The 25,457-nt window shown below is 39.8% G+C and overlaps 2 protein-coding genes across 3 annotated transcripts in view; one reads left to right on the top strand and one right to left on the bottom strand.

Moving 5' to 3' along the window:
• The window catches only part of LOC115590499 (GTPase IMAP family member 7-like), a 28,554-nt gene extending 17,077 nt beyond the window's left edge, over window positions 1–11,477 (top strand). Inside the window, exons 1-3 of one of the 2 annotated variants that reach the window (XM_030431880.1) lie at window positions 2,612–2,829; window positions 2,954–3,044; window positions 9,058–11,477. In XM_030431880.1, coding sequence (XP_030287740.1) covers window positions 3,038–3,044; window positions 9,058–10,067 — 1,017 coding nt within the window. In that variant the 5' untranslated portion in view covers window positions 2,612–2,829; window positions 2,954–3,037 and the 3' untranslated portion in view covers window positions 10,068–11,477. Of the gene's footprint in view, window positions 1–2,611; window positions 2,830–2,953; window positions 3,045–9,057 lie in introns of those variants that run through there. The other variant, XM_030431881.1, reaches the window with a different exon arrangement.
• A 4,224-nt stretch (window positions 11,478–15,701) lies between these two features.
• On the bottom strand, window positions 15,702–25,457 carry LOC115589399 (GTPase IMAP family member 1-like). The gene is made up of 4 exons (XM_030430241.1): window positions 25,401–25,457; window positions 23,812–24,002; window positions 23,377–23,538; window positions 15,702–17,112 (listed from the first exon to the last, which is right to left on the bottom strand). Exons 1-4 carry the CDS (start codon window positions 25,455–25,457, stop codon window positions 16,281–16,283), a joined length of 1,242 nt encoding a protein of 413 aa, XP_030286101.1. The 3' UTR covers window positions 15,702–16,280.

Raw genomic sequence — 25,457 nt, 5'->3', positions numbered from 1 at the left:
ACGAGCGCTACAGAGCACAAATCGTCCAAAAGTGCTGAATGAAAAATACCCGATGGTAACCGGCGTCACAAGGTAACCTGGACGCTGCGCTACAGCGAGCAGCTAACATAAGAGCTAACCGGGGTCTCCACGCCGCTTGTCGTGAACAAATGCTTAATACTGTGCCACCCATGAGTTGGTTGAGAGTACAGAGATTCACGACAAAGATATGAGACCGACAACATGCACTTTTGGACGATTTGTGCTCTGTAGCGCTCGTCTAACAGTGGTTTGCTAGTCGTAGCCCCGGCATCTCCGTGTGGGTAGAAGTGTTCAAGCCACATCAAAACGAACACACATATACATGACTTGGAGTGATGAGCAGAATGTTTTTTCCGATTTGACCAATCATGCTCTTGACTGAGGTTAGGACCTCCTACCTCCTCACTTACATATGGACACAGAAATACAGAAATAAATAAATGTAGGTGAACAGAAATACAGAAATAAATAAATGTAGGTGCACAGAAATACAGAAATAAATAAATGTAGGTGCACAGAAATACAGAAATAAATAAATGTAGGAGAACAGAAATGTAGAAATAAATAAAAGTGCATTTATTCTTTTATTTATACGTTTATTTATTTATTTATTTATACATTTATTTCAGCATTTATTTATTTATGCATTTATTTATTTATACATTTATTTATTTATTTATGCATTTATTTATTTATTTATGTATTTATTTATGCATTTATGCATTAGGTTTGGTCCTCCATACTTGACAACCGCAGCTTCCTGTGGTGTGTCTGCTCATTTACCTATTAAATATGCTGTAACACTTCCTATCATGGCTTCTACTACAACAACTGCAACTGTGCTGAATGACACCGGAAATCCAGAAGTTACTGCGACACCAACAGCACCTCCTAAAAATGCGCCTATTAACTATTGACATAATGACTACCAATCTGATCAAAAGCCTCCTAAATACTCTGCTCTTAGTCTGCTTTCTGAGCAGCATCTCATTGGTGTAGCAGCCTCCATTGTTTTCTGTCACCATCTTGTCTATCGTCTTGAGCAGCTCCTCCACCTGGAACTGGTTGCTCCTGTATTTATACTTTAGTTTTTCCCTCCAGTATTTATTGTCAACGACGTGGCACCGTCCTCCACACTTCTTTACCAGGTCACTCAAAATCTTACTGTTGCCGTAAAAGTCCCCAATTGTCTCTCCCTCAGGGAACTGGTCACCATGAGTGAAGACAACTGTGGCATATTTAAAGACGTCATCAGAAAAGTATTCTTGTATTTTGTTCATTCCAACCTGCTCCTGATCTGTGAATATGTCCACTTTGAGCACAATGAGAAAAGCATGAGGCCCAGGAGCACACTTTGTGATACACCTCACTATCTCAGGCTTCATCTCCTCCTCAGATCTGTCTGTGTCAAAGAGACCAGGAGTGTCGATCAGAGTGATGCTTCTTCCATTGACAGATCTGGTTTCTGACTGATATTTGGTTGTTTCAGAGCTAAAAGTGTGGTTGACCTTAAAGAGGTTCTCTCCAAATATGGTGTTAGCCAGGCTGCTTCTCCAGTTTCTCCCAAGATGACAATTCTCATTGTGTTCGACACTGAAAAAGACTAATGTCCATCAATAAATCTGTATATTTGAGTTTTTGTTGTTTTCATGTATTAAAAGATTCCATTCAATACCATCAAAGCCCTCATTGGACATTTTGGGCTGCTCTGATTCTAAAATGTAAGTTCACACACACATACACATATATGGATAACTAAAAGTGCCATAATTAAATGAATAAATACACCATTAAATAATTAATGAAATGTGTCATTAATTAATTAAATCTGTCATTAATTCATTAAAATACCAACTCATTATCCAAAAAAACATATAGAATTATTTCACTATTTAATTAATTATTTAATGGTCCTGTCTTGCAGCACTTCATGAATTTATTTTATCTGTCAAGCTAACCCATCAAAGTCAGTGGGCAGATCCTAACACCTGATTGGTTACCCTGCACATCAAGCCAAGGCAAATTGATTCCAGATAATGGATTGATACAATCAAACAAAACTTTATTGGCAACCGCTAAAAATCAAGTGGAAGGTTAGGTCCCATGCTGGCCCCAATGTTGATACAGCCTGCAAGGTGCAGGACAAAAATGTCAAAAACTTGCCCACACTAGAAAGTTCATGGGGATCCTCCATCAACATTGATGTTTTGAAAGACTTCTTCTTCTTCTTTCAGTTTCAAGACTTCCAACCAAAGCAATGGCTTAGACTAACTTCACATTAGACTGACCCACTGACTGATGGGCGAGTTTGACATCAAATAAATTCATGAAGCACTGCAACACAGGACCATGAAATAACTAATTAAACAGTGAAATAATTATATATGTTTTCAATGAATTGTTATTTTAACGTTTAATGACACATAATTCCAATTTAAATAATTAATGACACATTAAATGAATGAATGACACAATCAAACAAGTATTTAATGGCGTATTTATTCATTTAATTATGGCACTTTTAGTCCTCCATACTTCTCTACCTATGATGCTGCGTGATAAGGTAAAACTGCCTTGACAGAGGAAAAGTGTTGGAGAGACCTGCTGAAGAGCAACAGTGGAGGGATCTCCACAGGTGTAATGCACTCTGGGAGGAGGAGGTGGCTTTTTCTCACAGATCTCCCAAATTTCTGTTCACCTAACTCATTGAAACAAGCCTCTATAAGCAACCCTGGACGTTTACACTCACCACTGTCACTCCTGCCACTCAGACCAGAGCTGTCAAGTTTTATTACCGATAGCATTCATGTAAAAGTGATCTCATGGTTTTTGCAGATGTTATAAATATTTTTTTCTGCCATAGTGATGCATTTGGAAATCCTGCCAGCCAAGTACCAAATAAGGTTTAAGATGACATTTGTTTTGTCCATAGGCGTGTGAGAGGGCAGGGAGAAGTTTACACTTCAGTTTCTTCTTACTTTCACTTTGAGCCGACAGACACTTGACATCTGACAACATGGACGGTAAGTAATAGTTCTCAGTCATGTTTTATTTCTGTTTTACAAAAGGTGTAAATGGATGCTGTCGTGCGTAAAAGTCGATCCTAATGGATTTAATGAACTCCAGAACATCGAGCAAAACCGCGGCCATGTTGACAACAACAGCAGCTACCCTGCAACACCGAGAAGTGAACACGGGCCACAAATCCACTGTTACGCAGTGTAGTGTCACCACAATCCTTCACATCAGTGTTCATTGCGCCAATTAAAACAACGATGAAAAACGTTCGTCAACTTTCTTCCATGACTAAGAAGAGAGATGACGAGCCAAGAATAAATCTGTCACTGTCACGATAAAAACTATGAGGAAATGATTTTTTTTTTCAGCGACGAAGGACGCGACTAAAATGTGAGTGATGGGCTGTCGGACATTAAAATGCGTCATATTTCCCCCCAGTTGTGCATTTAGTTCATCTATTCAAATGTAATGATTCCCGGTTCCCGACTCTGAACACAGATCTGTGTGTGAGACACTGTTTGTTTGTATGTTGTTATTGTGAGTTATAGTTTACTTTGTTTCACATTTCTTCGATCACAACATCAAAGAGTGTCTACTACCGAGGTGACGTGAGTTTTGTGACCTTCGATAGACGTTCACTCAGTAGACACCCAGCGCTGCAGACTGACTTAGGGACCGTCGATAAATTACCCTACTGTTTGTTTGCTTTAGACAAAAACAATGTTTCTTAATAACTGTATGATACCAGTGAAAATTATAATAAAAAAAGAATAATAATACTGAACTGATTTCATGTAGCACGCTTATTTTGTGTTATATAAGACAATGGCTTGTTTTGTTTGTTTTATTTTTCATTTTTTTTTTCATTCATTGTAATTTGAACCATCTAAAGTTGGATTTGACACGATAGTGTGACAAAAGCAAAATAAACCTGTAATGCTGTTGAAATGAAATAAGAAAGTCAACACACTGAACACGTGTCAGCAGCAGAACAGAAGTTTATTTTTTAAGTAGGAAGAAATGTATTAAGTGTATCTGAGACATGTCGTGACAAAATGTGTCATTACCTTTAATCTATTGTTTACTTAAAAACATCTGCTGCACAGGTAGACAAATCTTTCATTATGGCATTGTAAGGAAGTTGTTGTTGTTAAACATGGCTGTGATATTATTGTTGCCCTTTAACCATAATGTTAAGTGATTTGATGGATGATAAAGAAGGAAAAACATTCATCGGTTGGTTCTTGAAAGAAAAAAAAAAACTAACATAATTTTACAGTTGTTCAATTTTATATATGTCTCTACATATTCATATATATATATGTATGTATGTATGTATGGAGGACTAAAAGTGCCATAATTAAATGAATAAATACACCATTAAATCAACATTGGGGCTAGCAGGAAATTAAGGTTATATTCACAGAGCTGATGTGTTTCAGGGGTAGTTATTGAAAATGAACTGGAGCTGAACTGAAAACCAGCACAGTTTGGACAACAGAGGGCATCAACATCAAGCCGTTCACAGACTGGAGACCCCAAGCACAAAAAGCGGCCTTTTGCTTAAGTTGCCTCCGTTCAGATTTGAGTGGGTGTGTTTTGCTTGAAAGACTTGTGTGTTGTCTCACAGTGACACGTGGAACATAGATTTGTTTTGCTGGGTATCGTCACTTGAGATAATTGACAAGAGTGCAATTTGTCTGTGAGTTTTCATAAAGGGGCAAACCAGCGTTTGGATGTGGCCTTGGACTGTTGTCTGCATGTAAGGGACATCTGAAGAAGAGATAAATACAAATGACAGCTATCAAAACTAAATGTCAGCTGTCGCATACTCTATTAAAAGACTGGGAATTAACTGGGAAGAGTCCAGAACTAGTAGTTGAAAAACAGCTGGGGGATTATAAGAACAACCTAAAGCAGGGGGGCTGTTACATTTTAGAGTCTGCTGACTTATCTGTTGTGTTTCATGAACGATATGTGACATAAATCAGCAAAATCTGCAGCAGATTAGATAAGAAGTCCAACATTCTGTGTTTTCCTCAAACAGATTATCAACAAACAGAGAAAACGTGATGGAGTGTTTCTGTTCAGTGGTGGTCGAGAGAAATGCAGAATGGACGTGCGTGTAAACACGTAGTCTGCAGGGTGCTTTTCTACGCACGTTGTATGTTCAGGAAGTGAAAGCCAAACTCAGAGAGGACACAGGAAACACATTCACATACACACCAACAGTCTTGTCACTAATTGTCGCTCCACATGTACCTTACTTTCAAAAACATAGACAGTAATTCAGACATTCAATGAGCAGCTGTTTTGTATCAAATCATTTCCAAAAATAATTCCAGTAAATCAGTTGATTCTATCCATTTCACTTGATAAAGAAAGGTGTAGGCAGATTCTCATTTTTAGGCAGTGCTGATCGTTGCATGTCATAAACCTGGTTGTTGTTGGGCTTGTTTGCTCTCTGCAAGCTTGTGTCTGTCTGCCAAAGATTGTGTGCGAGAATCACAAGTGTGATTAAGCCTTAACATTCTCCAGTGTGCATGCTCTGTGTGCAGCTCTAACAGGAATGAAAGGGTCTCCACCTCTAGCCAGTGCACACCTTGTTCCAGCTCAGCTCCCCTCAGTATAGCTCTCTGGTTCTTCTGCTTGTTTGGAGAAGATGATTGAAGATGAAGATCATTGTGTCATCAGTAGTTTACTTTGCAACTTACAAAGTTTTTCCTTTGTGTATCTTTTATTAGGCCCCTCGCCATCAGTGCGAGGACCATATTGCTTCTAGTTCAAAGTGTTTGTCTCCAAGAAGAAGCGCATGTTTGGTGGCCTAAACATACTCCAAAACCCACCAAACTCTGCGCACACATCACATCTGGTGAAAATGTTTATGATACAACATGATTGGGTGTGGGTGTGGCCAGGGGACTCCACAGCGCCCCCTAATGCCGAGTCAAGTTACCAAAAAACGTCTTTGATTGGGGAAGAGATTGGCTGGACTGTCTAGGAACCAGGGGGGTTGAGACTCAGAATTGTGGTATGACTCGATGGGTGCACACCTTGGTTGGCATGGCTTCATCATCCCCCAAAAGGTATTACTGGGTTATGTGAGGACTTGTCTCTGGTGTGCGTACGATAGGATGGGTTCGTAAGGGCTTAGGTATGAGTTTAGTCGGAAGAAGAAGATGGGATGAGAGAGGCTGAAGTGGTGGGTCTTGATCTGTTTGAGGTTGAATCGAAGCGTGTCTTGTGAGCGGCTTTGTTGATGATGCCGACGGCGGTGAGGTTGTCTGTGTGGATGAGGATGACTTTTCTGGACCATTCGTGCCCCCAGATAAGTGCGATGATCAGGGCGGAGTGGAGGTAACTACAGATGGAGGAGATTTGGAGATGACGCAACAATCGTCGTAAAAAATTGCGACCAGAAGTACTGTAATTTCCGGACCATTGAGCGCACCTGTATATAAGCTGCACCAAATAATTTTAAAAGAAAAAATACATAGGCCGCATGTGTCTATAAGCCGCAGGTTTTACTTTTTGATTAGATAAATGCTATTTTCCGAAGAGTGCCTGTAACACGGCAGTAAAACGAAAGTAAAACGGCAGTAACACGGCTGGTAAAAAAAATAACCATTGATGCCAAGCTGACATGCAGCAGCTCTATTTCCTATTTTTGTGCATGATGCGCAAAATGACTGTTCAAAACACAATCAAACTAGCGTCGTCCTCGCCGCATTATCGCTTCCACCTGTCTGTCTCGCTCTCGCACTTCCTGCCAGAGCGCCCCCTGGAGGCCGTTAGCCCGTAAAAATCTATAGATTAGCCACATCACTGTTTAGGCCGCAGGGTTCAAACCGTGTGAAAAAAAGTAGCGTCTTATAGTCCGGAAATTATCGTACTAAGAAACAGCTCTTGGTTCATCAGGAGGGTGGCAAGGTGTTTTTTCATTTTTCACAAACATTTTTAATGGCACTCACAGAAAAGACCTTTAACGACATTTGAATCAAACCAGTGTATGATGTCAGCTGTATTTCTGTCTCCATTAAAACATTGATCAGTGTTTCCTCTCCCTTGCTGTAAAAGTTGTGGTTCACCTGGGACTAAAATGTATCATCACATATGAACAGTCAATAGAAACCTATGAAAAACATATTTAAGCATTTTTTTCACTTGGTAAGGTAATCAATTTATGAATGGTGCCTTGGGATAATCAAAACAATTTCATAGAAAACCCTAACATGTTCATTTGAAATGTTCATATATGATTTTAAAGATCTGAAGAGTGAAACATGCTGATGGTCAGTGTGTGTAATGTTTATCAGTTCAGCATGTTAGCAGGAAGATAATTAGCACAAAACACAAAGTGAAGTTTAAGCTGATGTCATCAGTTGAATGTTATTAGTTTGGTAAAACCAGATAAAGATAAAGATTAAGTGGGCCTGTATTGTTTTGCCTCTCTTCTACCTTGTGATCAATGGTCAATCATTTCATGCAGGCATCTAATAAAGGCAGGTAGTGGTTTTTTAAAACCAGTTACGTGTGATTTTGTAGATCACCCTGTTGGGGACCGTCTCCCTTTCCTCAGACTGGACTATCGCTGCTGTTAGGTTCAGCCATAGTGTGCGCTGTGATATTATCATGTGGTGTGTAGAAAACTAAATGGTTGTTTTCGTTTCATGAATTTGCTCATAGTGGCGGAATAAGCTCCATAGTCTCTCTTCTGCTTCCCTCCCTGGGCTCACAGGCATGGTTGCTACTGGCAGGGCCACTTGCGGCCCGCGGGATGCCAGTTACCCAACACTGATATCACTCCGAAGCTGAGAACCATCTCGCCACATCTCGTTCCCACCCCTTAACAATGCCTGGCCACATGTTAATAGGCAATAATATTTGTTGTCACCATAGGGGCTCTACAGTAGGAGCGTGAGTGGGGCATATTTCAGCTACTTTGTCCCTGAGTGTCAGTTTGTAATCTCTGTGGCTGACGTTTTTGTTCCTGGATTACTATTGTTTTTGGCCTTGGGGAATTGTTTGGGACAGTAACTCTTCATTTAGTTTTTGTTTAATTTTGAACTGCCTCGCTGCCTCTCTCACATCATTAATATGGTTTTGTGTAGTTGATTCCGCTTATTTTCTTTATCTCATTTCTTTTGTTATTTTTGCTGGTACATTACACTTCAAGCGGTCCGTCATTCACCACGGGCAGCAGGCCTATTTTTCTGTTATAGCTACTAACCAGCATTTAGTGTTTCAGCCTTTAGTCAGCGCTATACAGTGTTTGGTTTGTTTGTATGAGTGACGCACCACTAATTGTATCTCGTCCCCTTTTATGGGGACTGTAACTATATCTACCAACCTCTCATGTTATTTTGCTTGAAAAGTTCATGGATGCATCACAGGAAATCAGTATGAATGCAGTGTACTTGCTCTCCTTGTCACTGTATTGTTCTGTTTGAACAGCAGAGGGTGCAATTATACTGCTCAAATACACAGATTGGTTCATACCCACCTTCCTTGGCTTAGTTGCTCAAATTCTTGACTCAAACCTTTAGCTGACAAAAACATAAATGTCCTTTATTTCACTATAGAAGGAGCTCAAGTAAAAAGTGACATCATTATCATTGTTATTGATATTATTATTATTATTATCATTATTGTTATTATTGTTATTATTGTTATTATTATTGTTATTATTATTATTATTGTTGTTGTTGTTGTTGTTGTTGTTATTATTATTATTATTATTATTATTATTATTATTATTATTATTATTATTATTATTATTATTATTATTGGTAGTAGTAGTAGTAGTAGTAGTAGTAGTAGACGTAGTAGTAGTAGTCATAACTGTTAAAAGTATTGTAGTGTATCATGATCACATTGTACCAGGAATTTTCTTAGCTGCGATTTTTGACCAAGAAAAACTTTCGTGATTTATCTTGTTGAGCATGTGTATCTCCTTACACATGAAAATCATCGAAACACAGATGTAAAATATTGTTAATGGCTATTATTTTCTTTCAGTGTTAAACACGAGGAGAATTGTCATCTTGGGAAAAACTGGAGCTGGGAAAAGCAGCCTGGCTAACACCATATTTGGAGAAGATGAGTTCAAGATCTACCACACTCTCAGCTCTGGCACAACCAAATGTCAAGCAAACACCAGATCTGTCAATGGAAGAAGAATCACTCTTATCGACACTCCTGGTTTCTTCGACACACACAGATCTGAGGAGGAGCTGAAGCCTGAGATGGTGAGGTGTATCACAGAGTGTGCTCCTGGGCCTCATGCTTTTCTCATTGTGCTCAAAGTGGAGAGATTCACAGAGCATGAGCAGGAAGTCATCAAGAAAATACAAGAAAACTTCTCTGAAGATGCACTAAAATATGCAGTGATCGTCTTCACTCACGGTGACCAGCTGCCTGAAGGAGAGACGATTGAGAACTTTGTCAGCCAGAATAAAAATCTGCGTGATCTGGTAGAGAAGTGTGGAGGCCGGTGCCACGTCGTTGATAATAGATACTGGAAGCACAATGAAGAAGACGACTACAGAAGTAACCGGTTCCAGGTGGAGGAGCTGCTCAACACACTGGACAAGATGACTGAGGCAAACCAAGGACGCTGCTACACCAATGAGATGCTGCAAGCAGTGAAAAGAGCAGTGGAGAGAGAGGAGGAGCACGTGAGACAGTCAGCAGGAAACTTGTCACAGGAGGAGGTTGTAAATGAGGCTAAAAAGAGTTTTATTGACAACTTTTTGATCAGATCAGCAGGTGTTGCAACAGGTGCATTGTTAGGCGCTTTGCTTGGTCTGGCAGAGCTGGCTACATCAAATGTTAGAAGTGTTCAGGACCTTACAGAGTTCTTCCGAAGAGCGACAGTAGCATATGCAGCTTTAGAAAGTGGAGTAAAGGGAGGTCAGACAGGATATGCTGCAGCTGAAAGAGCAGAGACGACATTGGAGGCCGTGCAGAAGGCAGCGAGCGCTGTCTGGAGCCAATCAGGGTTTGCAGCAGATAGAATCACACAATGAAGCATCGACAGTAAACAGAGTGGAGCAGCTGGTGGACTAGGAAACAATGAGCTGTGTGTTGGGTATCAGTGGGATTATTGTTTTAGAAATACAGGGTAAATAATTAGTATATATCTGAGAAACTATTGTAGATGAAATGTAATAATGAGTCGAGACAGTCTGAAGACATTAATTATGAATCATGACATTATCAGACTCTCATGTGATTACTTTTATCATAAGACGAAAGTGATTAATAATCTCAAACTGTAACTAATTCTTTTACACTGTCAAGATCCTGAATAATGTTTTTGTTTCCATCAGTTGATTTTTTTTCTTGATGAGCTTTGGCTTTTTTCTGCTTGTGATCCAACTGCAGCTGTGTGTTGAACTTTTCTTTTCAGCCTCTCTTTTATGTTGTGCCATCTACAATAAGTTCTGCAGACGACGAATGATAACTTCATGAACTCTAAATTGTAATTATTCCTTTGGTTAATCATAACCCGTCTGGGAAAGATGAAGGACATTTATTATGATATCTAAATGGAATTAGTGTTTTTAAAACATTTAAAGGGGCAGTGTGTAGTTTTAGAGAGGACAGTATTACAATACAATATTAATAAGTTAATATTACAAACTATTTTGTACTAATATTTTCATTACCATAAGTGAATAAACAAGCTGTTTTTAGAAGAAAATAAGGTTTCCAGATTTCAACGGTTACCTCGAAACATGACAGAGAAAGAGATCACAAAGAAGGCTAAGTGAGTATATACGTTTTGGATCTAAGCAGCAGGTGTTGTTAGGAGCTTTCTTGGTTTAGTAGTGATGGGTGGATTAAGTGTCATAGGTGTAAATAATGTGGTATCATTAGTAAAAACCGTAGCATCTGCTGCAAAAACATTTTGGAGCAACTAGGAGGAGTAGCAGTTGGCAGAACAGCAGCATTAGCTGCAGGAAAGATCAGCTGTGCAAAGTCATCTGGAGGTGCTGGAGCAGAGATAGGAGGAGTTAAAGGATTTGTTGCAGCTGAGGGAGCAGACACACCATGAGAGGCAGTAGAGAGGGCAGCAGAGGCCGTCAAAAAAGATGATCCATCTGTCTTGGAATTAACAAATGATTTTAGTGAGGAAATATTCCTGTCCAAGTGAAAATACAGTTAAACCTCTAATGAACTGTGACTCTTGAGGAAAGGGGAGAAAAATAACAAACAACAAACAAAATCATAAGAAAAGCTTCATCTCCCAGAAGACAAACGTTTTTCAAAACTATATTTAACCACTGAGCTGAGGATCTTTATTCATATGTAACATGTCATAGGTTGTACTTCTTGTCTTAACTCTAAACAGTGTCTCTCAAAAGTTGTGGTTCCATTTGTATTACAATGTATCATCACATATGAACAGTCAATAAATCAGTATGAAAAACGTATTTAAGATGTTTTCACTCCATAAGGTAATTACTGTATGAATGGTGCAGTGGGTTAATTAAAACAATTTCATAGAGATTCCTAACATATTTTTTTTTACATTTTTCCAAAAGCTTCCAAAGATCTAAACAGTGATACAAGACTAAGAGTCTACAGCCACACTAACATGCGGATGATTAGTGTTTGTAATGTTTATCAAGTTAGCATGTTAGCACAATGATAATTAGCACAAAACACAAAATGCGGTCAAGGCTGATGTCATTGGTTGAATGTAGTGGTTTGCACAGACTGTTTGAAGGGCAGAGGCAAAAGAAGGGCACTTTAGCATGCGCTTTGGCTCCCAAGAGGGCACTGTAGCGCATGTTTTGGTTCCAAAGAGGGCGCGTGTTTTTGCCACCCAAGGGAGCAGTTTAGTGTGTTTTGCAAACCAAGACGGCACTTTAGCGCGCGTTTTTCAACAATTGGGCCATGAGTGGGGGCGACTGACCCCCCCCACTGGTTGAATGTCATTAGTTTGGTTATAAACAAAACAACATATTGACCTTATGATGGTGTTTAGTGAAAATGTCAGGTGATTACACCAAAGTCAGTAGCAATTATCATTTTAGAACGATAAATATTTGTTCAGCATTTTAAGCATATGCATTAATTGTTTGGATATTTCAGATTGTTTTCTTGCCACACTGGCCACTCACACTCCACACACTGACTGAACATTGTTATGATTTGTATGTGCATGCCACCAAATGCGTGTAATCCTGACCATTAGGTTGTTGATCTTAAGAATTACATCATCACAACAGATACTGTATTTTACTTAATTTACAACAAATTGCAACTCTCTTAATTTGGAATTTTTTCTTTTAAATGTACTAACGTCATATGCGCCGTCCATGGTACAATTCAAATGGGATCAAAAAATGATTTGTGTCTCACCATCGACTACCAATCAAAGTTTCTGTGAAGTAAGGTCCTATTGGGGGATTTGAAAAGACGTAGTTTACACCTTTCATTAAAGCCAAAGTTTTCGCTGTAACTACTACGTTATAAGCATTAGCACACAACAGTTCGACCTTGCATCAAGGGTGTAAATGACTGTCTGCTTAAGTTGTTTAGAAGAATACTGTGACACTGTTTTACTGCATCTGCTTCATCCTCTCCATGGCCGTGGTGGTGCTGTGTGTGGGTGAGTGCACCGGCTGTCTGCCCATCCCCTTCTCCAAGTTCCTGTCAGCTTACGGGCTCCTGGTGGTTATCATGTACCTGAGCGCGACCATCATCTGGCCAGTCTTCCAGTTTGACAAACGGTGCACACACTACAATACTGCCCTCAACTTCCTGCCTTACCTCGCTGACCTGGTCTATACTGCTAGACTGGTGTTTGTCACTGCCTGAGATGAAAAAAAGGAGGCACGCTGAGTGGATGCGAGCTTGAGTGACTTTGCAGGAAAGTGTAGCAGCTGTTGAAATCCTGACAAAAAAATACATGATTCTTCGCTTTAGGTGTCTAATTGTAAAATGCTGAAATGCAAATGTCATGTTGATGCAAGGAAAGCCCTTGAAAAAACCTCACTTACAGTATGCAGGTATATTTAAAATGCCTGGAGATGTGCAGCCTTTAAAGGAACAGTTCACCCACAAAGGAAGATTCAGTCAATATCCTTTTACCCCGATGCTGATGGAAAGTTGGGTGAAGTTTTGTAGTCCGCTAAACATTTCCGGAGCTTCACAGCAAAACAGCGTTGCAGCATTCATTCAAGAACAGCTGAAGTACATCGGGACTTGTTTGAAAACATTAAAGGTGCAATATGTAAGAATGGACCTCCTCCAGACTAATAGGAGGCGGAATATCACTTGAGTTACCGCTGACTGCTGGTAAATATAGCTGCCGCTACATAGCGGTTCAGACTGCTAAGGGGAGTGTTTACACCGCTAGTAGGTTTTTGGACTAGAGCGGACCAGGGCTAACTGGTTCACATGCTAGCTTCAATGGACATCTCTGCAGCTTTAAATAGACGTCATAATTTCCAGGCAGCTATTTCTTCACATTCTGTTGTTGAGAATTTAAGTTCATTCAATGTTTTACGTATTGCCCCTCTAAAACACACCAAAAGAATAACCAAAACATGAAATGGCTCCATACAGCTCACCAGGCATCATCCAAATCTCAATTTTGTTTTCTGTAGCGTTAAGTTTTCAAACAAGTCCCCGTCTACTTCAGTTGTTGAGGAGAATGTTACAATGCCGTTTTGCTGTGAAGCTCCAGAAATGTTTTGTGAACTACAAAAACTTCACCCGACTTTCCATGGACAACGGGGGAGAGTAGATAATGACTTCTTTACATTTTTGAGTCAACTTTTGCACTTTTTCAAAAGGCCGTTTTGGTCCCCTGCAGTTTTTACCGTCCAAAAACCAATTACGCTTTATTTAACAGAGACACGTCAAGCACTAGGACCAAGCAGAAAACGGCTGCTCAAGCTGAAGCCCGTTTCCCTGAGTCTAGACCCGCCCACAAGCTCCTCGATTGGCTCTGCCATTTCTTGTGTGATTGGCTGTCCCCGCTGTCGCTCCATCTTGCTAGCACACCAGTCTGCTAGTTGCCCAGAAGTCCTTATTAATCTGCCATTGTAAGTTGGGCGTTTGTTCTGGCTGGATCACATCCGCGAGAAAGATTGTAATATCAGAGGTTTCATTTACATTAACGTTTGAATCGGTGTCCATGTGAGTATGTGCGTACGTGATTGCGGGTGTGTGTATGTGTGCTTGGTAATTAGGCGCAGCCAGGATGTAAATTACCAAATAATAGCCGGGGCGTTTATTTGTTTCAATCACTCAACAGACCAGGCGTTTATTAGGGAACAGGGGGGCAGTTTGGGACAGGCGTTTAATTCAATAGTTGTGCGTCTTCTGCAAGTGAAGTTGTTGTGGCAGAGGAAACGATTCAGCCAACCAGCACTTGCGGCAGACTGGCCCTGTTGCTGTCCTCTTCGGACAGACGCTGATGCTCAGTTTTATTTTTTCACCAATCTCTCACTCTCTTGGGGTTGACAGAGAAACGTCTAGCGGCTGCTTCTCCTGAGTTTTCCTCAGCATATTTTACAAAGAAATTTTAAATTTCAAGTCGTACTTTTTATTGTTTTGCTGCACCGGAGCCATGGCGATCATCAATGTGATAGTGACTGACAGAAAGCAAGCACAACACGTGAAAAAGGTGAAGAAGAAAAACTTGCAGCATCTTCTTCCTTGATTGAAAAAAATAAAAAAATTAGACAAAAAATATGAAAATATACACCTGCACCCGGCGTTTAAAGGGGACCCTGCGCATAATTGAAACCCGGCTATTATTTTGTAATTTACGGTACTCAAAGAAATACGTTACACCCATCCTGCAACACCTTCACTGGCTCCCAATAAAGCAGCATATCCACTTCAAGATCCTCCTCATCAATTACAAAGCTCTCAATAATCAAAGTGTCTTCGAGTTTTATTGAAACTTTTTTGCTTTTATTGCTGATAAATAAAATGTAATATTATTATGATTATTATTATGATGATGATGATGATTATTATTATAACTGTAGAGCCTCAACAATGCAAATATTAAAAAAAGCTTATATTTAATGTCAAATAGATACACTTATTTTCATGTATTATTTTTATGTTGAAAGGCTGCAACTGTTTAAAAAAAACACCAAACATGAAAGATTTAGGGAAAAATACAATAAAACCTCGGATTACAAATGTAATTTTATACATCAAACTCATGAGAATTGTGAAACTACGTTTTTTCCTCTATAAAATGAGGTCTGTTTACCATATAGTCCAAAAACAAGTATAAAATTGGTGGTGCTGAGTTGGAGTGAAGTTGACTAACAAGGTGAAAGACAAAATTGGGTGATCATGTTTTGCCACATGCTTCACAACCAGTCAAACCAAAAAAGGGAACAGTACACTTAAAAGTAGCAATAGAAAACTAGAAGAACAACTAGAAAACACAGTGAACTGAAAGAGTTGGAGTTTTATTAAAAATACTTGTGTCCCCCCCACCTCTGAAATCAAAATTTCATCCTTGAGTGTGGCTGTATACTCTCAGACTACTACTCTTTAAGACTGTTGGAATGCTTTATAAATATTCAAAATAAACATGTTGTTTCTATGAAATTGTTTTAATTATCCTGCTGCACCATTCATAAATTAATTACCTTACCAAGAAAGAATATATTAAATAAGTTTTTCATAGGGTTTTATTGACTGCTCATATGTAAATGATACATTTTATTCCCAAAGGAACCACAAGTTCTGCAGTAGCATCAAAAGCATGTCACAGATATTATGTACATACATCACTCTGGTCAGTGTTTGCAAGAGGAAACACAGTTTAATGTTTTAACGGAGACAGAAATACAACTGACACCGTACTCTGGTTTGATTACAATATCTTTAAAGTTCTTTTCTATGAATATTGTTAAAAATGTTTGATCTTTGTGATTAGAGTTTAAAGAAATGACAGCTCAGTGCTGTGGTTAGTTTGTGAAACAGGAACAAGCAAATAAAAGTTTGTTGCTCAAAAAAGTACAACCTATAACATACAACATCTGAATCAACATAATCATATCAATGGTTAAAGATTTAAATCTGATCAGAGATTGTTCATGAAGAATTCTCTCCAGCTCTCTCACATCTCACAGCTCATTACAGGTTTCAACGATGGTTAAACTTCAGCTGTGATGAATTTGCTTCATACCAAACTGATTCTTCATTCTTCATTCTTGACAACCGCAGTTACCTGTGGTGTGTCTGCTCCTTTACATACAAAATATCCTGTAACACCTCCTATCACAGCTCCTACTGCAACTACAACTTTGCTGAACGACTGGAAATCCAGAAGTTCCTGTGACACCAACAGCACCTAACAATGCGCCTATTCCAATGACTACCAATCTGATCAAAAGCCTCCTAAATACTCTGCTGTTAGCCCGCTTTCTGAGCAGCATCTCATTGGTGTAGCAGCCTCCATTGTTTTCCATCACAATCTTGTCAATCGTCTTGAGCAGCTGCTCCACCTGGAACTGGTTGCTCCTGTATTCATTCTTTGGTTTTTCTCTCCAGTATTTGTTGTCAACAACGTGGCACCGTCCTCCACACTTCTTCACCAGGTCACTCAGAAACCTATTATTGTGGACAAATTTCTCAATTGTCTGTCCCTCAGGGAGCTGGTCACCATGAGTGAAGACAGCTGTTGCATATTTAAAGATGTCATCAGAAAAGTATTCTTCTATTATGTTTATTCCAACCTGCTCCTGATCTGTGAATACACCCACTTTGAGCACAATGAGAAAAGCATGAGGCCCAGGAGGACACTCTGTGATACAGCTCACTATCTCAGGCTTCAGCTCCTCCTCAGATCTGTCTGTGTCAAAGAAACCAGGAGTGTCGACCAGAGTGACGCTTCTTCCATTGACAGATCTGGTTTCTGCTCGACATTTGGTTGTTTCAGAGCTGAAAGTGTGGTTGACATTAAAGAGCTTTTCTCCAAATATGGTGTTAGCCAGGCTGCTTCTCCCGGCTCCAGTTTCTCCCAAGATGACAATTCTCCTTGTGTTTGACACTGAAAAAGAATAATGTCCATCAATAATACTGTATATTTGATTTTTCATTGTTTTTATATATTAAAGGTTCCATTCAATACCATGAAAACCCTCATTGCACAGTTTTGGCTGCTCTGATTCTAAATGGTAAGTTAAGTCATACACACACACACACACACACACACACACACACACACACACACATATACATTGTGTTTTCACAATATATCCTTTTGCCATCACAATGCTGATGTTGTTCAAGTTTTTCCTTCTTCATCATCCATAAATAACTTAACATTACGCTTAAAGGGCAACAATAATATCCCAGCCATGTTTAACAACAACAACTTCCTTAAAATGCCACAATGAAAGATTTGTCTATCTGTGCAGCAGATGTTTTTGAGTAAGATTAAAGGTAAAGATACATTTTGTTACGACATGTCTCAGACACACTTAATACATTTCCTCCTACTTAAAAAATAAACTTCTGGTCTGCTGCTGACACTTGTTCAGTGTGTTGAACTGTTGTTTATTCTATTTTAACAGCATTATAGGTTTACTTTGCTTTTGTCACACTATCATATACTAAATACTCATATACAATAGAAGAAGCAGTAACATGTGACAAAACAAGTATCACTTATTTGTCCCATTCACTAATACAATTTGGAATTGATTTGGAGTCACTGGGTCACACGACATGGAGGCTAACAAAAAAAACAAGCCATTTCTGCAAAATAAATATATAACAAAAAAATAAGTGTGCTACATGAAATCAGTTTAGTATTATAGTTTTTTATCATCCAGTCAGCATGAAGAAACATTGTTTTTGTCTAAAGCAAAAAAACTGTGGGGTAATTTATCGACGGTCCATAAATCAGCCTGCAGTGCTCGGTGACTAACACTGAGATCTGTGTTCAGGGTCGGGAACAGGGAAACATTACATTTTAACAGATGAACTAAGTGCACAACTGGGGGAAAATATCACGCATTTTAAATGTCCGACAGCCCATCACTCACATAGCCTATAAGTCGCGTCCTTTGCCGTCGTTGAAAACATAATCATTTCCTCATAGTTTTTATCGTGACAGATCTATTCTTTGCTCAGTCACCTCTCTTCTTAGTCATGGAAAATAGTTGATGATCGTTTGCCATTGTTGTTTAAGTTAACGCCGTGAACACTGGTGTGAAGGATTGTGGTGACACTACACTGCGTAACAGTGGATTTGTGGCCCATGTTCACTTTATGGTCCTGCAGGGCAGCTGTTGTTGTTGTTGTTTTTGTTGCTCGATGTTCTGGAGTTCAGTAAAGAAAAGGTCAGATCAGATTTAACCTGCTCTACTTTACCTCTTACCGATCCACTAGGATCAACTTTTACTTTGGACAGCATCCATTTACACCTTTTGTTAAAAAGAAACAAAACATGACTGAGAAAGATTACTTACCGTCCATGTTTTCAGATGAGAAGTTTCTGTCGGGTCAAAGTGAAAGTAAGAAGAACGTGAAGTGTAAACTTCTCCCTGCCCTGTAACACGCCCATAGACAAACACATGTCACCTTAAACCTTATTTGGTACTTGGCTGGCACGATTTCCAAATGCGTCACTATGGCAGAAAAAGATATTTATCAAATCTGCAAAAACCATGAGATCACTTTTACATGAATGTTTTAACTAAAGCTAACCAGCTGCTGCTTCTACAGGAGTGATTTGTCTTCATTCACATTTTCACACACATTTATTCGCCCTAAAAAAGATAACTTCTCTTCTGCTGTTCACCTGTGTTCCAGTGTGTTGACTTCATTGTATCTGAACATAGAGACAAGCTGTGTTTTTTGTTTGTTTATTTTTTTGCTCCTCTCAACAGATGAAAAAGAAATCGAACTTAGAAAATGGAGCACCAAAGAAAAAAAAGAAATTCTCCCTCAGTTCTCAGGACTTCAATATGTGGGTGAGAAGGTCATTACTGAATTTTCATTTTTGGGTCAACCACCGGATTACTGTGGCAATGACCAGAAATACAGTTTTAAAATGTTTTATTTCTGCATGTTTTGATACAATTTTGAAGGGGGACTACATTTTGCCACCTCAATATATCCCGTGGAAGCAAATATAATTATTAACATGTGTAAGAAGAAGCCACCTCCTCCTCCCAGAGTGCATCAAACCTCCCCTGTTGCTCTTCAGCAGGTCTCTCCACCCCCTTTCCTCTGTAAAGGTAGTTTATTTCTTATCATGCCATTATATGCTGCAAAGACACGAGTATCTTCCAACAGCAGGTGGAGCTACTGGCACAGAAACTGAAAATAAAATGGGCTTCTGATACTGGAGTAGACCTGGTTCAATAAAGGTTATATAGACAGAGCTGATGTGTATCAGGGGTCTAGAGGGTCACAAATGTTCTACAGATTGTAAAATGTAAGTTGGTCATTAGTTATTTTGTGTTGCATATTTAAAAATGAACTGGAGCTGAACTGAAAACCAGCACAGTTTGGACACCAGAGGGCATCAATATCAAGCCGTTCACAGCCTGGAGTTATGAACTGAACCACCAAACTGAGCCTCCTCACACATTCTTCAGTCTTTACACAACTTTAGTTTGAGCCCGGGCCTGCCAGTCAGGGATGAACCACTGATTAATGATTAAATGAACAAAATGATATGACACCATATGTCAAGCCTTCGGTTAAGACTGGGCGCTGGACAACTTCTTCATCACAGGCTGTTCAGACTATATGACTATAATGATCCTTTATTACACAGTCTAAAAAAAAAAAAGCTAGTCCAGAGTGAACCAAGTCTGACACAAGATCACACGTTCAGTGACTCATTTTAATCCTCGCTGGACTTTAGAAGCCACTTTCCCCTCCAGACCTGTCGTAATCCTGCTGATGGAGCAGTGCGGCCTTCAGGCCTCAACCCCGGTGTCCTGGACCAATTTCCCATCATAATCACCTGCTGCACCGCCCTCCTCTGCCTCACCGCCTTTATCATCTTCCCACTGTTTTACATCAATAAACAGCATTCAGTTCTGTGGACTACAAAGACTTCACCCGACTTTCCATCAGCAAAGATGAAGAGTAGATGAAGACTGAATCTTCATTTTTATTTTTCATTCTTTTGTTCATTTTTAAATTCAAATGTGACCTGTGTGGAATGTGCACGGAAAAAAGTGGGATTTTACAAAAATAAGTTCAGCTTGAATTTGTGTTTAAATATAATGAAGTCAACACACTGGAACAGCAGAAGTTATTTTTTAATTGGGAATAAATGTGTTTACTACTGTGTTTTTATTACTTCAGCTGTCTAATATCAGTTGAATCTTTTTAAGAGAATGTCATTTGAGTGAATAAAGTTGGTGAACCAATAGGGGAGACCGGGGATGGTTGAAACAAAGGGATAGTTGTAACAGCATCACTTTCACCAATAAGGGATAACATAAGAGTCATCTCATCAATTTCATGTATAACCCCTCCCTCCCTGATACTGCATGTGAATTTGCATGGCTGTGAGACAAAGTGTGCAGATTTTAGAGGCAAAACATACATTTTCAGGTAACAAAGTAATTTTTTGGACCAAGTCTATATTTTGAGTAGTACTGATACTGTTGCTGTTTGAATTAGGTAACTTGTCTTAGTTTAAAGAGTAGGTTCTTAGGTAAAATATGAGTCATTTCATCTATGCTAATTTCAAACAACCATGCTGATACAGCTAGCTAAACAATAGCTGACAGGGGTGGGGATGATTGTAACACCTTATAAGAAAATGTTACAACATCCCTGAATCACAATTCATATATTTTCTCTATCCTACTCCTTTTACTCCTACTGCTTTAGTGTTGGCACATACACAGTAAACCTATATAGATGCATATTTTGTGGTGTGGTCTCAGTTTTTAGTTATTCAATCTTACTGTTACAATTGAACCCAGGTTGTGTTACAACACACCTTGGTAGTGGGGTAGGTTGTAACAATGGCACTCCTTGCATTTGACATCAAATAATGAATTATGTGATGTAGTTGGAGAAGTGAACAACATTGCTTTTTGTAATAGACAAACTAGGGTACTTTGTGTCAAAATTTGAGCACCGTACTCCAAACATTCTGCAAATTACAGGAGCTGAGACAAAAAGTGGAAGTTTAAAGCGTGAGAGCTGAAATGAGCTGTGTCCTCGGGTTGTGGTTCTACAATATGTTGTCACTTTTATGACGCAGTGATGAAGACAAAAGCGACGGGCTGATAAAACAACCTACTGCATGGTTAACAGGTGGATGTGAAGCAGGAGCTGTGCTTGGTTTGACAAAGACTGCCTCTGATAGAGAGACAAATCACTCTCATAGAAGCAGCAGCTGGATAGCATCGTTAAGACATTCATGTAAAAGTCCTGCCAGCCAAGTACCATAATACAGTTTAAGCAGACATTTGTTTGTCTATAGGCCTGTTACAGGGCGAAGTTTACACTTCCCTTTCTTCTTACTTTCACTTTGAGCTGACGGACACTTCACATCTGAAAACATGGACGGTAAGTAATCTTTCTCAGTCATGTTTTGTTTCTGTTTTACAAAAGGTGAAAATGGATGCTGTCGTGCGTAAAAGTCGATCCTAGTGGATCGGTAAGAGGAAAAGTAATCTGATCTGATCTTTTTTTTTTTTTTACTGAACTACAGATCATCATTTTTTGTCTCCGAAATCCTTCACACCAGTGTTTATTGCGTTAAAAAATGGGATGACGTGATAAGAATAAAACTGTCGAGATAAAAACTATGAGGAAATGATTTGTTTTCTACGACAAAGGACAGGACTAAAATGTGAGTGATGGGCTGTCAGACATTTAAAATGCGTCATAGTTCCCCCCAGTTGTGCATTTAGTTAACCATTGAGGCACCTTTAAAATCAACGTACAAGTTTAACCTTGGGCCCCAAAATGGTCCCTTATAAAAGTGTAATAAAAATGTCGTATATAAAAACATTTTTTTCACTTTCACCGCATCAAATCTTTTCAACAACTTCAGATCTAACCATAGATATAAAGTTTTTATGATTTTGTTATGTTTTTTATGTTTATATGCCCTTTTTATCATAAAAAGATTTTTCTCAATGAGAAAAACAGAAAATTTGAATATTTCCAAAAAATAAGGTTCAAAGTGGAATACTCAGGATGAGGTTATTAGAGCCTTGACTATGTCAATAATTGATAACAACATTGATTTTGATGTTTTTTTTTTAATATTTATTATTTTTCTAATGTTTTTATGCCCTTTTTGTCATAAAAACACCAGATTCTATCAATGAGAAAAACACAAAATATGAATATTTTCCAAAAATAAAGTGCAAAGTGGAATATTCAGGATGAGGTTATTACAGCCTTGACTAGGTCAATAATTGATAACAACATTGATTTTGATGTATAATTATTTTTGGCGCAATGAGAGTTATTTCAACAAACTTACAAGTTTTAACCTTGGGACCCAATATGGTCCCTCATTAAATTGTAGTAAAAATGTCATATATAAATATTTTTTTTCACTTTCACCGCATCAAATCTTTTCAACAACTTCAAACCTAACCATAGATACAAAGTTTTTTATATTTTTTAATTTAAATTTTTTTTAAAATGTTTTTATGCCCTTTTTGTCTTAAAACACCTGATTTTCTCAATGGGAAAAACACAAAATGTGAATATTTTCCAAAAATAAAGTGCAAAGTGGAATATTTAGGATGAGCTCATTAAAGTCTTGACTAGGTCCATAATTGATAACAACACTGATTTTGATACATTATTATTTTTGGTCTAGGTGGTCCACAGCCCCTTTGCATCTGTTGTAATCCAGGATGATCTGAGGTTTTCATTTTCCAGATTCCTGGACTTCTGGCTCTCGATGTCTTGAGCTCAGGACAAGAACATTCTTGCCTTTCTTCAGGACATAAGAAACAGCAGTCCTGTTGCGCGTGGATGCAAACACAGAGTAAAGCACCTCTCTGTGTCTGATGTTGAGCAGCTGCGGGGGGAGCTCAGGCTTATTGGACCTAAGTATCCCCACCATGGCCATCCTCCTCTAGTGTAACTCGTCAGTGAGAGGAAAAGATGTAAAAAAAAATTGTGAGTGGTGACTGTGTGGCCCTCAAGCTCATCAGTGAGTTGAAGTACCACCCACATCCCTTGGTTGTGCTCTCTACATGTTGAGGCAGACTTCCCTGTATATACACTTGGAGCCTCCAAGCATACGTGGTCTGCACGTCACAGAGAGCCCAAATCTTCGACCCATACTTTGCAGGTTTGGAGGGCATATACTGTCTGAATGAACAGCGGCACCTAAAAGGGACCAGCTGTTCATCAATGCATATGTCCCTCCCTGGGTTAAACAGCTCAGGGAGGTGGATGCTCCATCTGCTCCACAGGTCCTTGATCAGGGCCAGCTTGTCTCTCGTGCAGCGGTCAGGGCAGGACAGTCTGTCATCGAACCACACGTCTGATCTGCAAAAAAATCTTCTGGGACATTGTTGCAACAAAAATTGCCCGTCCCGTCTCATTGTCTCATTGGTTGACTCGTGCTGTGACCTGAACATGCCTGCCAATATCAGCAGTCCCAGGTAGGCCTGCAACTCCTCTTCAATCAAATCTATCCATTCATGCACTGACCTCCTCCCCTGCAGGTTGTGAAGTGCAGAATTAGCTGCAGGATGTCCTCAGTTAAAAAAAAGGTCAAATGCAGTCTCAGTGCTGCACATTCTGGCAGGTGCGTAGTACGTCGGCCCTGCAGTCAAGATAGGAGGGGGAAAGAACGGCAGAGACTCTTTATGTGTGGGAAACCACAGGAGTTTCCCATGTTTGGTTCTCCATCGGGAAGTGTCAGCCTCCATTGCCTCTTCCTCCTCTTCTTCCTCCTCCTCCACCTCCACCTTTTCATCCTCTTGCTCCTCCCTCGTCTCAGCCTCACACTTAAACGGAAGTATGTTGCAGTCATCACATTCTTGTTGTCAGAGGACACTTCACCTGTCTTTATATTACATGAGGACTGGACCTGCACACGGCTGCTGTTGGGCCTGTCGGTCAGTTTCCTCTCTGCAGCTCAGTCTGATCTTCATCACGAAATGAAGACGGAGCAGCTGAGGGTTTTAACTCGACTTCCTCCTTGTGTCAGTGTTCAGCTCAGTGGTTTGTTCGTGTGCCAGAGAGTGAAACATGAGCCCGGAGAGATATAGGAAGTGAGACACGATGAAGTGGATCAGAGCGATACACACAACAAACTTTAAAACTCGTCTCCTCCAACGACTACCTGCAGGTCTCATGTCTCTGGGTGACGACTGGCTGATCGGCACAGACGATGATGTTCAGAGATGCTTTCAGCCCTCCTACTCCTCCTCCTCCTCCTCCTCCTCCTCTTGCTCCCCCCCCCCCCCCCTCGCCGCAGACCTCAAACCAGCAAAGAGGAAGCGGTAAATCTTTGGCCTCTGTGTTTCTTCACCGTCTTTGAGTGCTGACAGTCGGAGGAAACACATCTCAGTCTTCATCCTCCATCATGTCTCCGTCAGTCCTCCTCGTCCTCCTCCTCGGCCTGCGGAGCTCCACAGGCTCGCTGCCTTCTCCACGGACCACCTACCTCCTCAGTGAGTTCACTAAACGTTTCTGATTGGTTACTGATCAATGGTCATATTGATTCACTGATCTGTGCTTTGATGAACTGTTCAATCATTATCTTACCTTGTTCATCGTGTCATTCAGCAGGTTGAAAATGACATTTTTTACGTTTTTATATTTTTGGGAGGCTGAAATGAATGATTTGATTATTGATCCTTGTTGTTTCAGTACAATGTCAGTGTGATGTTAGAAATCCAAAGCTGTTCAGTGAACATTCAGTCAGATGATGTGAAGATCTTTGATAACGTTCAGATCAATGTGAGATTGTGTTGGGACAGAAACGAGCTGAGAAAGTAAACTTCACTCAGAGTCAGGACGTTCCCTCATCTCAGCGTCTGCAGCTGCTCAGAGACACAGTCTGATTCTGTATGAACAGTTTGAACAAAGTCGTCACAGCTCACCAGATCCTCTCCTCCCTCCACGTGTCAGCATGTGGTCGAGCTCAGTGAAGACTTCACGTTGATAAAGGTGTAAATCTGGTCTGGGATCAGGTTGTGATGTGGTCTCTGAGGCTGCTATTTATCAAAGACACTTTAAGTCTGTAAATGCTGTGATAGAAGTGCGAACATACGAGTGGATACAATTGTTGGGGGGGAGTTATGCTCTGTGGGGTCGATGTGAAGTCTGAGTGAAGTCTACATCAGCCGGCCCGCTGATGTAGAACAGTGCAATGCTCTCTCTGGGCCGTGTGGTCTGACCAGGGTTTGGAGGTAGACGGGGGCAGTTCTGTTGACAGCCTTGAAGACCAGCACCAT

The sequence above is a fragment of the Sparus aurata genome, chromosome 10 (assembly GCF_900880675.1).
Source record: "Sparus aurata chromosome 10, fSpaAur1.1, whole genome shotgun sequence".
Taxonomy (NCBI): Eukaryota; Metazoa; Chordata; class Actinopteri; order Spariformes; family Sparidae; genus Sparus; species Sparus aurata.
The sequence above is the reverse complement of the archived record's forward strand: the minus strand, read 5'-3'. Positions and strand labels throughout refer to the sequence as shown.

What these genes read in the sequence shown, in the direction of transcription:
- LOC115589399 (XM_030430241.1), bottom strand. Translation starts at nt 25,457, where the DNA reads ATGGTGCTGGTCTTCAAGGCTGTCAACAGAACTGCCCCCGTCTACCTC. An exon ending in CCGTCTACCTCCAAACCCTG is followed by an intron (nt 24,003 to 25,400) that starts GTCAGACCACAC and finishes CTTCCGTTTAAG; the next exon opens with TGTGAGGCTGAGACGAGGGA. An exon ending in ATCTTGACTGCAGGGCCGAC is followed by an intron (nt 23,539 to 23,811) that starts GTACTACGCACC and finishes ATTTTTTTGCAG; the next exon opens with ATCAGACGTGTGGTTCGATG.